Raw genomic sequence first — 15,776 nt, 5'->3', positions numbered from 1 at the left:
TGAAACTACATAAAAACCTTTGTCAGACTAACAAAATTACCCCAAATGTTGTCCCAATTAGTCACAGTTGTCTGAACAAAGAATTTCATATTGTTGACATTTTAAGGCTTTGTGAGTTCCTAGCATGCATTGCAGCATGAATAAATTATGCAGTTACTGTTATAGGATTATTGTTTTGCTGTTTGCTGACTTAATTTAAACTTTTTTCTTGTTGTTTTGTCATTATTGTTAGTTATTTGTTCTTTTCTATCTTCACTGTGATGTAAAAAGCTCATCTTTTTAATATTTGTTGGTTGCCACTGTTCTTGAGGTTTGTGTGTCTAGTTTTGAGGCCTAGAGAATGTTGAGCCATTAATGGCCGTTAGCTTGAATATGTTAGTCTTGTAAGTTGAATTACAAGCAAAGACAATGTTGTATACATATAAGACTCAGTTACCACATAAACACATTTCATTACACCAAACACACAAAATAATGTTCCTTTTAGCAACATCATATGACCACTTTAAGGTTTATCATTCGTAAATAAATAAATCTAAAATCAATAATGTGGTGACTTTTTAAACATTCGTTTTGTCTTCCAGGAAACAGAAGAAAATAAATTACCTTCAACGTCATTAATTGATGTTTCAGATGCTGTGACAAGAATTTTCCTATTAGCAAAATAAGACAATTTAAACAAAGTCTCTTTACTGAGAAGAACTAAAATACTATTGTTGAGAGAACTCAGAAGTCTTAATGCATCAAGTAGATTTTTTTTTTTTTTTACGTTTTCTCAACTATGTATTTTTTTACAGTGATCACCAGTTCAGCATATTAGAATGATTTCAGAAGGATCATGTGAAGACTGGAATAATGGCTGCTGAAAATTCAGCTTTGCCATCGCAGGAATAAATTACATTTAAAATAGAAAACAGTTACTTTAAATAGTAATAATATTTCACACACATTAAAAATTAGAATCTTCATTTTAGTTGTAACGTTTTATTTCAAAGAACCACTGTATTTTAAATGAGGATAATACATTACAGTACATACAGTATGTACACAGAGGTCAGTTCTGTGAAGGGGATGGATGATTTGTTAGGTAGAGCTCCTTTGTTGGCAGCGGTGTGGTGCCACCCTGGTGTTGTGAAATAGCCGGGTTATCGCGGACGTGTGACATCGGCCTGATTCACAACACCAGCTGCAGCACACACACCAGTCCAGGAGGTGTGAAGATGAATCTTTTTCCTCCAGATCTTCTTCTCCAGGTTCCAAAACAAATGGAGTTCCTATTTGACGCGTGTGATGTACTGATGCTGGAAAACTTAATAAAAAAATTATGCAAGGACAAGATTTGTCTTTGAGGAATAGCTTTTGTTCAAAGGTTGAAATAAAGTTGAAACAGCCTGATTGTTGTGCATCCAGTACCTTGAATTTAGGACAGTGCACTCCAATATTAATGCAGCAGCTCCAGATGCTAACGGTTAAAAATGCAAAGCAGAGCTTAGATGGAGCTGGAGCAGACACTGCAGCCAGCCGTGACAAAGCCAGCACGTCCATCTGTGTGCTCTACGGGCATTTCCTCCATAACCCACCATCTGCTGACAGAATCAATGTCACACAGACACATTCCTGCTCTCATAACTCTCTGAAAGGGCTCTAAACATTCCCTGTCCGGCCACTTGTTTGTACAGTAGGTTTGTGTTACACAATATACATTTTAATGAATAAAGTATGAGCCAACTAAAACACAGGCAAAAAAATAAACAGGCTTCTCGTTTTGATCATTTCCATGAACTTTGTCATTTTTGATTCAGGCTGATTTGTGAACGGATTGATCTTGTGAAGCAATTTGAATGATTTAATAAAAGTCTTTAGTTAATTGCATTTAGTTAACATACACTGAAGATGAACAATGAAGAAATCTTCCAAATCATTTATTCATCTTAATGCTAATTTCATTATTAAAATTAAAAGTTGTCTGTTAATATTATTTAATGGACCTGAACTAATAACCAAGAGTTGTATTTTTATTAACTAATGTTAACAGATGAATAAATACTGTAACAAATGTATTGCTCAGTGTTAGTTAATGCATTAACTAATGGGGACAATTTGTAAAGTGCTTCCCTTAATAGAAAGAATTGCTCACAAATCACTACATTTGGTGTTTTACACTACACAAGCTCTATCAACAACAATGTGTAGTCAATAAAATATTTCAGAACAACTCATAACTAGTCAAATGTATAGTACGCTCTGACCCCGGAAGGTTTTTCTGTGAGAACCCTGTATATACAGTACACAGATTGTTGGCTGCCACCAAATCCACCAAAGTGGCTAATCTTACTGTTAATGACATAATAAAGAATGCTATTGTCATGTCATGTGCACATTGATTGTTTGCACTGGATTTCATATTGAATTGATATTGAATTTCATGAGTGATAAGCTGTAATAGTGTATTTGATTAGTTTCATATAGCTTTTATATGACACTATGGCATTTAAAATTAAATTGATTTGCAACTGAAATGTAATCAAATAAACAGAAAATGCAGGACAAAATGTCACATCAAATAAAAAAACTTAAAAAAAAAAAGAAAGAAAAAAAAAAGGGTTACGATATAAGAAATGAAATTGAAACAAAATTGATCTCAATTTCATTTTTTTATTTTATTTCAAATAATGGGAAAAAATACAAATATAAGTTGACAAAAGTAATGATGGAATGAGGACAATGAAAGAGAGCTGCTGGAGAAGGGTCAAGGGGGGGGGGGGGTTTCAGTTCATTAGGACCTCCATCTGAACCAGTCTGGCATTGGTATCTCCAGCCATCCGATACGGAATCATTCCCGCAAACGTGATCAGAGCCCGGGCTTGACTGCGCAGCAGCTGCAGAGAAAGTAGACAAATGCAACCGCAGGTGGTCACACACACTTGAGAAGAGCTAATCAGGATTAACATGTATCATCATAGTGTGTGTCCAGTGAATAATGGACTATTAGCTTTATAGTTGATTAACCAATCATTTTATCTTAGAAAATGTGTCTTACCATGTCTCTGTCCTCTAGGGTACGCTGAGGTCTTCCTGGCGTACCTGCTGCAGCCCCCTTTAGACGCTTGTATTGTGTGAACAGGATATTCATTGTGGCCAACAGAACCTCTGACAAATTGTGTCTTATCTGTGAAAAGATTAGGACACAATGGAGAGAATGTCATGTTAATAAATGTCTCCATTCTGGGAATTAAAAAAAGAACAGTTTTTCAAAATTATACAGACAGTGTGTAGTCAGTTTTTAATATTGTAAAAATACAGTTTTTAGTCAACTCAACCAAAAAGCAAAGATTTGAAAAGAGGTATTAACATTTGGGGTCACCTGAAACGACAACAGCTCAGGATTTGAAATAACAGCAAGTAGATAATTTATGCTAATGCTTTCAGATCTCTTACCTCGTCGCTGAAGTTTCTGAAGGCTGCAACCCGTTCTTCAACACTCTCCTGACTTAAGGGAACCAGCTTTAGCCTCTCAATCACCTGACACAGAATGGCACAAAAATTAAGATTAATGCCTGGCAGCATGTGCCCAAGGTCAGCAGGGGTCTTATAGGTGACTTACATCGTAGGCTCGGTCTATGTGGCCGGCGTGGTACTCATCAAAGAACGTCATGAGATCCAGAAGCAGGTAGAAGGTGCTGTCCACAGACTTCTCCCCAGCTATACCGTTAGTACGGTACCTGTGCTCAAGAAATACAAGAAACCATTTGATGATGGATGCCTGTTTCTGCCTCAAACTTAAAGTAATTGTGAGATAATATTTAAAAAAAAAAATAAAGTTACATTTGCGAGATAATGTAACAATTACAAGAAAGTCACTTTGCAAGAAATAAAGATGCATTCGGAAGATACAAATCATTATTACAAGAAATAAAGTTGCAGTTTCAAGATGTAACGTCACAATGGTGAGATACTGTATAAAGTTGCAATTAGGAGGCAAAGTTGTAATAATGCAAGATATACAGTCACAATTGACAAATTGCAACTGAGAAATAAAGACACTGTGATCTATGGAATTGCAATTGGTAGTTATAGTTTCAATTGTGAAATATAAAGTTGCAACTGCAAGAAGTAAAATTGCAACAGTTATAAAGTTGCAACAGTTCACAACTGGAAGATATATTGTTGCAATTGTGAGATGTGAAGTTGCAATTAAAAGAGGTCAAGCCATTATTCAGAGATATAGAGTCTCCACTGCAACCTATTAAGTCACATTTGAGAGATATAAAGGCACAATTTGGGCAATATTAAGTCACATTGTGAAATATAAAGTTGCAATAATGAGATGAATTTCTGTAGTGAGAAACAAAGTTGGGATTATGATCAATTATGAGAAATAAAGTCGCAATTGTTAGATAAATATTTTTTTTGTACTTTACACAGAAAATGGCTTTCATAGTTTAAAAAGGTCTGTGCTCACCGTTCAGCAATAGCCACTGCCATGTTTTTGAGTCGCTCTTTGTTGGACTGGGGCTCGCTAACTTGAGCGATAACTGGACTCAACAATTTGTTCATCAGCTCCAGAACCTTATCAGCGTTCTAATGCAGGAAAAAAAAGATGCTTTAGGCACAATCATCATGAGACTAATCAACCCAACGTCATGTCACTACTTATCTTACCTTGGCTAACTCGTACAGTTTGACGGCCTCCTCAAACAACCCCTTGTTCTCAGCCTCTGAGGCCACCTTGGTAATGATGGCCCGCGTGTCTCCAGCGAACTTGTCGATCACGCCGGGCTGAAGGGATTCAAACAAACACTGCTTAGAGCTGATGAAGACTCTGAATGCACAATGGTGTTGTCAAATTGCTTTGAGCATGAAAGGCCAGACTGTGTTGCAAAGGCCTTTGAGACAATAGCACATTCTACACAACCATGCAAGACTGAACAAACAAACTGTCCGGCCACTTGTTTGTACAGTAGGTTTGTGTTACACAATATACATTTTAATGAATAAAGTATGAGCCAACTAAAACACAGGCAAAAAAATAAACAGGCTTCTCGTTTTGATCATTTCCATGAACTTTGTCATTTTTGATTCAGGCTGATTTGTGAACGGATTGATCTTGTGAAGCAATTTGAATGATTTAATAAAAGTCTTTAGTTAATTGCATTTAGTTAACATACACTGAAGATGAACAATGAAGAAATCTTCCAAATCATTTATTCATCTTAATGCTAATTTCATTATTAAAATTAAAAGTTGTCTGTTAATATTATTTAATGGACCTGAACTAATAACCAAGAGTTGTATTTTATTAACTAATGTTAACAGATGAATAAATACTGTAACAAATGTATTGCTCAGTGTTAGTTAATGCATTAACTAATGGGGACAATTTGTAAAGTGCTTCCCTTAATAGAAAGAATTGCTCACAAATCACTACATTTGGTGTTTTACACTACACAAGCTCTATCAACAACAATGTGTAGTCAATAAAATATTTCAGAACAACTCATAACTAGTCAAATGTATAGTACGCTCTGACCCCGGAAGGTTTTTCTGTGAGAACCCTGTATATACAGTACACAGATTGTTGGCTGCCACCAAATCCACCAAAGTGGCTAATCTTACTGTTAATGACATAATAAAGAATGCTATTGTCATGTCATGTGCACATTGATTGTTTGCACTGGATTTCATATTGAATTGATATTGAATTTCATGAGTGATAAGCTGTAATAGTGTATTTGATTAGTTTCATATAGCTTTTATATGACACTATGGCATTTAAAATTAAATTGATTTGCAACTGAAATGTAATCAAATAAACAGAAAATGCAGGACAAAATGTCACATCAAATAAAAAAACTTAAAAAAAAAAAGAAAGAAAAAAAAAAGGGTTACGATATAAGAAATGAAATTGAAACAAAATTGATCTCAATTTCATTTTTTTATTTTATTTCAAATAATGGGAAAAAATACAAATATAAGTTGACAAAAGTAATGATGGAATGAGGACAATGAAAGACCGCTGCTGGAGAAGGGGGGGGGGGGGGGTTTCAGTTCATTAGGACCTCCATCTGAACCAGTCTGGCATTGGTATCTCCAGCCATCCGATACGGAATCATTCCCGCAAACGTGATCAGAGCCCGGGCTTGACTGCGCAGCAGCTGCAGAGAAAGTAGACAAATGCAACCGCCGGTAGTCACACACACACTTGAGAAGAGCTAATCACAATTAACATGTATCGTCACAATGTGTGTCCAATGTCCAGTGAATAATGGACTCACACTCAGGGTTAGCTTTATAGTTGAATAAGCAATAATTTTAACTTAGAAAATATGTTTTACCATGTCTCTGTCCTCTAGGGTACGCTGAGGTCTTCCCGGCGTACCTGCTGCAGCCCCCTTTAGACGCTTGTACTGTGTGAACAGGATATTCATTGTGGCCAACAGAACCTCTGACAAATTGTGTCTTATCTGTGAAAAGATTAGGACACAATGGAGAGAATGTCATGTTAATAAATGTCTCCATTCTGGGAATTAAAAAAAGAACAGTTTTTCAAAATTATACAGACAGTGTGTAGTCAGTTTTTAATATTGTAAAAATACAGTTTTTAGTCAACTCAACCAAAAAGCAAAGATTTGAAAAGACGTATTAATTTGGGGTCACCTGAAACGACAACAGCTTAGCATTTGAAATAAAAGCAAGTAGGTGATTTATGCTAATGTTTTCAGATCTCTTACCTCATCGCTGAAGTTTCTGAATGCAGCAACCCGCTCCTCCACACTGTCCTGACTTAAGGGAACCAGCTTTAGCCTCTCAATCACCTGACACAGAATGGCACAAAAATAAAGATTAATGCCTGACAGCATGTGCCCAAGGTCAGCAGGGGTCTTATAGGTGACTTACATCGTAGGCTCGGTCTATGTGGCCGGCGTGGTACTCATCAAAGAACGTCATGAGATCCAGAAGCAGGTAGAAGGTGCTGTCCACAGACTTCTCCCCAGCTATACCGTTAGTACGGTACCTGTGCTCAAGAAATACAAGAAACCATTTGATGATGGATGCCTGTTTCTGCCTCAAACTTAAAGTAATTGTGAGATAATATTTAAAAAAAAAAATAAAGTTACATTTGCGAGATAATGTAACAATTACAAGAAAGTCACTTTGCAAGAAATAAAGATGCATTCGGAAGATACAAATCATTATTACAAGAAATAAAGTTGCAGTTTCAAGATGTAACGTCACAATGGTGAGATACTGTATAAAGTTGCAATTAGGAGGCAAAGTTGTAATAATGCAAGATATACAGTCACAATTGACAAATTGCAACTGAGAAATAAAGACACTGTGATCTATGGAATTGCAATTGGTAGTTATAGTTTCAATTGTGAAATATAAAGTTGCAACTGCAAGAAGTAAAATTGCAACAGTTATAAAGTTGCAACAGTTCACAACTGGAAGATATATTGTTGCAATTGTGAGATGTGAAGTTGCAATTAAAAGAGGTCAAGCCATTATTCAGAGATATAGAGTCTCCACTGCAACCTATTAAGTCACATTTGAGAGATATAAAGGCACAATTTGGGCAATATTAAGTCACATTGTGAAATATAAAGTTGCAATAATGAGATGAATTTCTGTAGTGAGAAACAAAGTTGGGATTATGATCAATTATGAGAAATAAAGTCGCAATTGTTAGATAAATATTTTTTTTGTACTTTACACAGAAAATGGCTTTCATAGTTTAAAAAGGTCTGTGCTCACCGTTCAGCAATAGCCACTGCCATGTTTTTGAGTCGCTCTTTGTTGGACTGGGGCTCGCTAACTTGAGCGATAACTGGACTCAACAATTTGTTCATCAGCTCCAGAACCTTATCAGCGTTCTAATGCAGGAAAAAAAAGATGCTTTAGGCACAATCATCATGAGACTAATCAACCCAACGTCATGTCACTACTTATCTTACCTTGGCTAACTCGTACAGTTTGACGGCCTCCTCAAACAACCCCTTGTTCTCAGCCTCTGAGGCCACCTTGGTAATGATGGCCCGCGTGTCTCCAGCGAACTTGTCGATCACGCCGGGCTGAAGGGATTCAAACAAACACTGCTTAGAGCTGATGAAGACTCTGAATGCACAATGGTGTTGTCAAATTGCTTTGAGCATGAAAGGCCAGACTGTGTTGCAAAGGCCTTTGAGACAATAGCACATTCTACACAACCATGCAAGACTGAACAAACAAAATAAACGAACAAGTGAGTTACTGTGAAAGAACAGTAGCATGCTCACTGTCTGCAAGTCAGGTGATATTACAAAAGCCTCCAACATACCTTTCTGCTTCCATCTTTTTCGAGTCTTCCAAGAAGCATATCGAACTACAGGAAGAGAGTTAAGTATTGACAGATATTATGCAATAATAATAGCAATTAGTATGCAGAAACGCTTCCTCCAATGAGCTCGCACACGTTTCTTACCTCCCGACTCTCGATGACTAGCTCGCTGACACAGCGCATGAACATGTTTTCTCCTTGACTGTCCTTCTCATTCCTGTGGCCAATCAGAAGACAGTGAATGTGAGTTTTCACTCAGTGAAGTACAGCAATTATGCCATTTGTAGCAGGAAAGCACTTGGGCCTGCAAAGGAATGTGTTCGCTTTGTGATATGCATGCAAACCCCGAGATAAGAGACCTTTAGAAGATCAACCGTTTCCTTTTTGTAACGGTGCCTGTGAGGTCTCTTAAAACAATGGGTCGAGTTAGCATCGAATTCAGTGTCCATGGAACAGGTTTAATTATTCATGGATCATTCGTGGAAGGTTCTGAGTTATTCATGACACATTAATCTCTTCTCAGAGAGGGATTTTGCTCAGTATTTTCAGAGAAAAAGACATGACTTATAGTTCAGCCACTGATCAAACAGGAAACAAGCTGATTTTAGAACAGGTCTGGTGTGTTGTGCTCTTTTAGTATGTTACCCTAAATGACCCAATCAGCTGGGGTTAGGACGACCATTACCGGAGAAAGTAGAAGTACTGCAGGGCCTCTCGTGGGTCTGTGGACTCAAACTTGCGGGTGTAGAGCATAAGCAGCCTGATGAAGTTGAGCCTTCGCACCATTGGAGGATCTCCAGCTTCTTGACTCACTGATAAAAGACCAAAAACCTCTTTAGAACAGAAACCAGATACAATTTTGAGTTATCACTTATTGATGAGAACTTACAGAGTTGTGCGCTCTGGCCCGATGATTTGAGCAGCAGTTTGAGTTCGTACAGCACCAGAGCTACGTGAACGGCATGGCTGCGCAGACGCTCCACTCGGAAAAGGAACGCTATAGCCGCCTCAAACTGTGCAGTCAGGAAAAGCACCTGGAAGTACAGGAATGGCTGGTGGCTGGCCGAGAAATGGTTCTCACCTGCAGAAAACGATTTAAATAATGCCACACATCTTTATGAGCATTTGGGATAATCCAAAACCACTTACAGAACATTATAAACCCCATATTGGGAATGTGCACATGCAAATGCAGCCAGTAAGGATTTGTAACTTAAGGAATTGAATGCTTCTTTAAGCGAGTAATAGGTTCCACATAAATCTTCCTCAGCTGTGAAGGGCTTAAATAGGCCGTTTGATTTCCATTTGCATGAGTTGAAATAATCCCCTCTCATTTAAATTGGCGTTAAAACTTGACGTCTTAAAGCGGCATTGAAAAGACCTGCTGCGACTTCGCATGGAGCGTAATGGCAGCGCAGCTGGGCGTGAAGGAGTCTTATCAGCAATAGAGGGAGTCTTTAATGCGGTGTACTGCAAGAGCACCGGCGAGATAAGACTGACTCATCAGGCAGGTGGAAGAAACTAAGCGGATGCCTTTTTAAAACTGGGCGAGGAGAAGTTTAAGTCATGAGAAAACAGCACAATGACATACACTTTTGTCTGGGTTAGGCACACTGGCAGAGACTGAATAGGGGGGGTTTGCATACTGCCTAACTTCCTAGTCTTTCAAATGCCCATTTAAATCTCTTCCTTTAGGACTGGAGTCAATCTAAAGATAAGTGGGCTGATTTATTGGCTGTATGGAATAATTTGATGTGAGTTTCACTCATTCAGAGAGACCACTTGTTTTAAAGAGCTGAGATTAAGATATACTGCCTGAATTGTGTAACTGTAATATTATTTAATAGTGTAGTCAGCTTAATCCAGTTTAACAAAAGCTGCTAGGATTCCCTTGTGACACAGCAAATTTTTTCCAAAATATTCACGATGTGTTTTCTCTGAATCTGATTGAATCCAGCTGAAACCTGTCTATCATCTGAACGCTGAATAAATAAGCTTTCCATTGATGTATGGTTTGTTAGGATAGGACAATATTTGGCCGAGATACAACTATTTGAATATCTGGAATCTGATGGTGCAAAACAATCGAAATACCGAGAAAATCGCCTTTAAAGTTGTCCAAATGAAGTTCTTAGCAATGCATATTACTAATCAAAAATTAAGTTTAGATATATTTATGGTAGGAAATGTACAAAATATCTTCATGGAACATTATCTTTACTTAATATCCTAAAGATTTTTGGCATAAAAGAAAAATCGATAATTTTGGCCCATACAATTTTTTTGGGGCTATTGATAAAAATATACCCAAGCGACTGGTTTTGTGGTCCAGGGTCACATATCATATATATATATATATATATATATATGGTGACTGTGAGTCTCACCATAGTCCTCCAGTAGCTGTTTCTGAAGTTGGGCTAGAGTCATTCTGTCCTGAGGGGAACTGCTGCCATCCTCATCAAAACACACTTGATTCAGCTGGACATGGACACAGAACATGGCTCAAAACCTTAGTAAAAAATATTAACTATAACAAACTCTGATATACAATTTGGTCTATATCTGTCACTGTATCTGACCTTGAGCCACAGGTAGTCTTCCGTCTTATCGGCCACCTCTCCATGATTGTCACCGATGTCGCATTTGCCGATGAGGCAGTAGACCGAGCGCTTGTAGGGGTCAGCACTGTTCCTCAGCACACGTCGGTAATGAAGTCGTAGTTTATTCTCCGTGGCAGGAGACAAACTGAGAAGAACAGTGCAGTTGAATAAATATACACTGAATCCTAAAACAGATTTACTGAATTATTCAGTTTTAAGATTCAAACTTATGCATGAGAGACGAAAAGGGAGCAAGCTGGGTCAAATGCACAAGAGAGAGAAGTAGTTACCAAAAACAGAGGAGAAATAGTCCTCTTAGGATGTGATCTAGTTTTGGGATGAGTGTATGTGCGTTCTCACCGTCGGTCGGGGCTGTTCATGTATTCCTGAAACCAAATCTTAAAGTCGCCCAGCTGATGCTGTGCCCTGTTCACCACCTGCATGGCGGCAGACAGGTCTCCACAACGCAGGCAGAAATAGATCAGAGCCCATACTGGATGTCCCTCCACCTCACCGTCCTGTTACACACATACACACGCAGCAGGGTTTATCCTTGGGTCACACTGTGTCCATTAACCCCCTTTTTACTTTCAGCTCTGAAATAAGCAGCTTATTGGCCCATGCAGGGAGAATCCACTGCTGTTATCTAAACTACGGCAAGTCACACTCTGCGCAGTTCACTCGAGAGTATCTGCAGTAAAGGCATCTAGTCTGTATGATGTAGTGCTGCCTGTGCTGTGTGGTGTAGACACGTTCTGCTGCAGTACCTGCATGCCTGGCAGCGGGGTCGGCAGCTTGATGTTCAGGAAGCTGCATACGAGCTGATAAGTGCCAGGTACTCCACCCAGCTGAGCCTGATGCAGATTCCCAAATACAGTGACCATAGTGTAATTTTTATAGCTGTAGAAGAGACACAAGCAGTCAATTTTTCTAGTTGATAAAAGTACATACTGGGTTCACTAACTTTCTGACCAGTGAATTTAAATGTTTTTCCCATTATCCTGTTAGAACTAAATGTGAAGCTGTTTGACAGACTGACTGAAATAAATTGACAAAAAAATGGGTAGTTCACAAATCTGAACTCACTGTGTCCTGTAAGCAATATTTAATCAACATAAGAGCAAAATCTAACCCATTACATATTTTGGAGAGCACAGAATCAATATTTACAAGTTTCCCTAAAATAATTTGATTATTTTTCATGATATTTCCAGGTTCTCCAACACCATGGGAACCCTGAACATACACTACCATTCAAAAATGTGGGGTCAGTAAGATTTTTTGGCAAGTAATTACTACTGCAAGGATGCATGAAATATTTCAAATTACAATTTTTGATTTTTATTTCAAATAGAAGCTGTTCTTTTGAAATATCTGTTAAAAAATATATCACAGTTTTCGCAAATATATTAAGCAGGACAACGGTTTTCAACAATAACAAGGATCAAATTGATTATATTAAGAAATGTTTATTGGGCAGCAAATTAGTATATTAGAATAATTTTGAGTTATTAAAATTGTTATTAAACTGTATTTAATTTTTTTTTTAAACAAATACATTCAGCTTTAGTTAGCATAAGCAACTTATTTCAAAAACATTTAAAAAATATTTTCAATGGTAGTGTAACTTCAGAATTGTACAACCAATTTCCACAATAAACTGGAAGTTTCTAAACAAAGAATAAATTGTACAACTCTACACTGAAGCTTTGTTTTTATGTAAATCGTTTTTTAAAAATACTTTTAAATTTATTTATTTAAAATCAATAATAATTAATTAAATAATAAATAATTACTGAAAAGTAATTTGTTGAAAAACACTGACAATCACATTTAATCACAATTAACATAAAAATACGTTTACATTTATTCATTTAGCAGACTTACAATTGGAGAATACATCAAGCGATTCATCTTAAAGAGGCAAATAGACACAGGAAGTGCTCGTAATACCAAGTTTCAAGCATATATAATTTTTTTTATAATTACTTATATATAAATATTTTTGCCTACTGGTAATTTCAATATTGCAAGATCCCTACTTAAAACTAGTTTACGTCAATATTATCTCTCTAAACAAAGAGCGAGCTGAATTTTCTTTCTCACCTGTTCTCCAGGAACTGGAGGGCTTGTCTGACGAAGGCCATTTGCATGTCCACAGACACTCTGCACTTCAGCGTGTCCTTTGCTGGCACCAACAGAACGTCTGTCATCTGCTTCACCATGAGCCACATGTCTGACACGTTCTGCAAACACACACACAGACAACTTTACAGAAACACTATTAAAGCAATCACTCCCCTATATTTCTGAGACAAAAAGCATAGACACACAGTGAAGCCAGGCCGAATGTGACATACCTTATTATCCAGGCTTTCTGCTACTGAGGCACAGAGATCTCCCAGGTTGGGTTGAAGATGCCCATTTACTATCTTCTCATTGAAGATATAGATCTAAACAAAAAACGAAAAATGCTAATTGAGAATGAAGGTCAAAGTCTGATTGCGGTCTAAGGCCAAGCTCTCCATAGCTGGATCTGCTATTATCTGGAGGTGAAGTGTAGGATGATGAAAAACAAAACAAACAGGATGAAAATGTTTAGAAGGTCTTCAAAAAAGAGCACAAAGATCAGGAAGATGACTCCACAGGCGATGTGGCGACACATGATTCAACAAGGCAAAAAAACAAAACAAAAAAAGAGAACAATGGAAGAGATAGACGGCCCTCCCCTTTATGGATAGATTGGGAGCTTACCCATCATGCTTCGTTCCAGCCAATCAATCTGATCAATCAAGCTAGGCTTGCACAGCACAGCACAGCACAGAACCCCCAACTGCTCCCCAGGCACCGCAGCATTGGCTGCCCACTGCTCCGGGTGTGTGTTCACAGTGTGTGTGTGCATGTTTGTTCACAACTCACTGCTGTGTGTGTGCACTTGGAGCTAAGCTTAACTAAATGAAAAGGTATTCTGATTAACTATGAGTCAATCTTTTTTTAAGATGTCTTATAACTAGGATTGCATGATTTATTAGCGTCCAGTTTGATGTTGTCCAATCTCTATCAGTATGATGTTTCAAAAGTACTTTCTATTGGAAATTATAGCATTTTGATGACTGACTGAATGCATGTATAACTGTGTACTAAAGCTTTAATAGATTTTTTTAAATTATTAAGTTTATTTTTATATTATTATTTATTAAAATTACCCATTAATAAAATAAACTAAAGCCATATTTTAATACTTTATTATACACACACACGCACACAAATAAACGAATGAAATGTACAGAATGTTTTATAAAGATATTTTAAAAAAACAAATGTGTGTGCTTATGGTGTATACGTATACCTGTCGGCTGTAGGCAACTTCCACATTGTTCAGTGCACTGCGTCCTGGAACTCCGACCTCACTCACGAAACTGGGCTGTAGGGCACATAGCAACAGTTGTTAAGGCACAAACAAGGACGTCTACACAACAAGACCATATTAATATTCTCTACATGTGTAGGTGTGCATATGTGCGCCTGTAAAAGCGTGGGTTTGACAAGTACACAAGCTGCATTTATCTCGGAGAGTTGCAATATAAATGCAGTGACCAATGTAGCGTGAAGCTATTGTGAAGAACATAACTCACGCTTGAGAGCACACAGCGCAGTATTGTGAATACACAGAGAAAGAGACAGACAGAAAAACCTTAAATTGTATATGTGGACATGAATTTATCTCTTCTAAAGAAAAAATGTCACATGTACAGAGAAAGATTTGACAGATAAAGCATATGGTGCTTTAATTGAAATAATTTTCAACACACTCTCTCTCTCTCTCACACACACACACACACTCCACAGTAGCAAATTCCATGAACAGCCTGGCAAGAAAGCCACTGAGGCGTTGTAGTTTGTGTGACTATGTAGTGGGGAGGGGGCGACCCAGGCTGGTGGTACAAGGAAGAGTGAGCTCCTGGCATAAGAAGTGAACAGCAGGTCACACATCGAAAATGTAACTGCTGTTTAATAATTAAAGCAGCAGGACAGCAGTCAAAAATCTCCTAGAGCACACAAACATATATGTGCATTTGTGTCCAAATTTGAACAAACACTACATTCTTCTTGAATCCTTTATAGGAAAATAAAAGGAAAGAAAAAAAGCATATTCTGAGGTTTCGCCTTCTCAAAAAGACCGTCATTGTTTGCCGTAGACAGACTATTGTTCCACTTGAGGACATAAAAGAGATGCAGTTTTTTTTGTATATATTATTTAGAAGAGGAGTGCTTGTCATCTTCAATGTTTGATGTTTTCTACATCCTTTCCTCTTACTCACCTCTCCATTTTGTGACAGCAGAGATGTGAGCAATGCTGCCAAAAGAGCCTTTATTTCATGAATAATACCCTCTAAAAGCAGCCAATGTCATCCCATCTTATTGTCACATGACTGATTTTTTTTTACTTTTATATGTGAGCATATGAATATAACAGAATAGATTTAAAACTAAAAATATATAATAGAAATTTTAAAAAAGTATAAAAGTAAATACATGTATTAAAATACTTACAGCATACAAGAGTCATGTATACAAGATGTCATGTAATATGTATGAAATAGAATATAAAAATAAATCTAATTTTATTCACACATACAGCTTATATATATATTTTATAGCTAAATAGCCTAAATATAGTCTAAATCTCTGTATATATACACAAACATAAAACTAAATCTACATATATATGTGTGTGTGTATAGAGAGAGAGAGAGAGAGAGAGAGAGAGAGAGAGAGAGACATACACACACACACACAAAACACATGAAATCCATGAGAAACCACCCGACTATATTGTCATCACGTCCTGTGAT

General features: G+C 37.3%; 2 protein-coding genes and 1 long non-coding RNA gene across 6 annotated transcripts in view; all 3 read right to left on the bottom strand.

Moving 5' to 3' along the window:
- Window positions 1-2,643: 2,643 nt before the first annotated feature.
- On the bottom strand, window positions 2,644-3,158 carry LOC107549635 (uncharacterized). Its single transcript, XR_001604586.1, has 2 exons — window positions 3,041-3,158; window positions 2,644-2,879 (listed from the first exon to the last, which is right to left on the bottom strand). It is a non-coding gene; the product is annotated as an uncharacterized lncRNA (long non-coding RNA).
- A 253-nt stretch (window positions 3,159-3,411) lies between these two features.
- Window positions 3,412-4,918, bottom strand: LOC107549601 (nuclear pore complex protein Nup93-like). The gene is made up of 5 exons (XM_016230750.1): window positions 4,911-4,918; window positions 4,663-4,822; window positions 4,463-4,581; window positions 3,605-3,722; window positions 3,412-3,522 (listed from the first exon to the last, which is right to left on the bottom strand). Exons 1-5 carry the CDS (start codon window positions 4,916-4,918, stop codon window positions 3,412-3,414), a joined length of 516 nt encoding a protein of 171 aa, XP_016086236.1.
- A 1,006-nt stretch (window positions 4,919-5,924) lies between these two features.
- LOC107549634 (nuclear pore complex protein Nup93) overlaps window positions 5,925-15,776 on the bottom strand; it is a 30,718-nt gene continuing 20,866 nt past the window's right edge. For all 4 annotated transcript variants that reach the window (XM_016230789.1, XM_016230791.1, XM_016230792.1 and 1 more), the window contains exons 6-22: window positions 14,270-14,344; window positions 13,281-13,373; window positions 13,027-13,166; window positions 11,688-11,820; window positions 11,281-11,438; window positions 10,900-11,065; window positions 10,705-10,798; window positions 9,207-9,398; window positions 9,003-9,129; window positions 8,462-8,534; window positions 8,318-8,362; window positions 7,956-8,072; window positions 7,756-7,874; window positions 6,898-7,015; window positions 6,732-6,815; window positions 6,336-6,464; window positions 5,925-6,155 (exon numbers count right to left, since the gene is read on the bottom strand). In XM_016230789.1, coding sequence (XP_016086275.1) covers window positions 6,045-6,155; window positions 6,336-6,464; window positions 6,732-6,815; window positions 6,898-7,015; window positions 7,756-7,874; window positions 7,956-8,072; window positions 8,318-8,362; window positions 8,462-8,534; window positions 9,003-9,129; window positions 9,207-9,398; window positions 10,705-10,798; window positions 10,900-11,065; window positions 11,281-11,438; window positions 11,688-11,820; window positions 13,027-13,166; window positions 13,281-13,373; window positions 14,270-14,344 — 1,974 coding nt within the window. In that variant the 3' untranslated portion in view covers window positions 5,925-6,044. The remainder of the gene's footprint in view (window positions 6,156-6,335; window positions 6,465-6,731; window positions 6,816-6,897; window positions 7,016-7,755; window positions 7,875-7,955; window positions 8,073-8,317; window positions 8,363-8,461; window positions 8,535-9,002; window positions 9,130-9,206; window positions 9,399-10,704; window positions 10,799-10,899; window positions 11,066-11,280; window positions 11,439-11,687; window positions 11,821-13,026; window positions 13,167-13,280; window positions 13,374-14,269; window positions 14,345-15,776) is intronic.

Source organism: Sinocyclocheilus grahami, unplaced genomic scaffold (genome assembly GCF_001515645.1).
Source record: "Sinocyclocheilus grahami isolate Dianchi unplaced genomic scaffold, SAMN03320097.WGS_v1.1 scaffold377.1, whole genome shotgun sequence".
Lineage (NCBI taxonomy): Eukaryota > Metazoa > Chordata > Actinopteri > Cypriniformes > Cyprinidae > Sinocyclocheilus > Sinocyclocheilus grahami.
The sequence above is the reverse complement of the archived record's forward strand: the minus strand, read 5'-3'. Positions and strand labels throughout refer to the sequence as shown.

Excerpts from the sequence above, each read along its gene's own strand:
- LOC107549601 (XM_016230750.1), bottom strand. Across the intron at positions 4,582-4,662 it reads AACTGTACGAGTTAGCCAAG|AACGCTGATAAGGTTCTGGA; the intron begins GTAAGATAAGTA and ends TTCCTGCATTAG. Across the intron at positions 3,523-3,604 it reads ACATAGACCGAGCCTACGAT|GTGATTGAGAGGCTAAAGCT; the intron begins GTAAGTCACCTA and ends ATTCTGTGTCAG.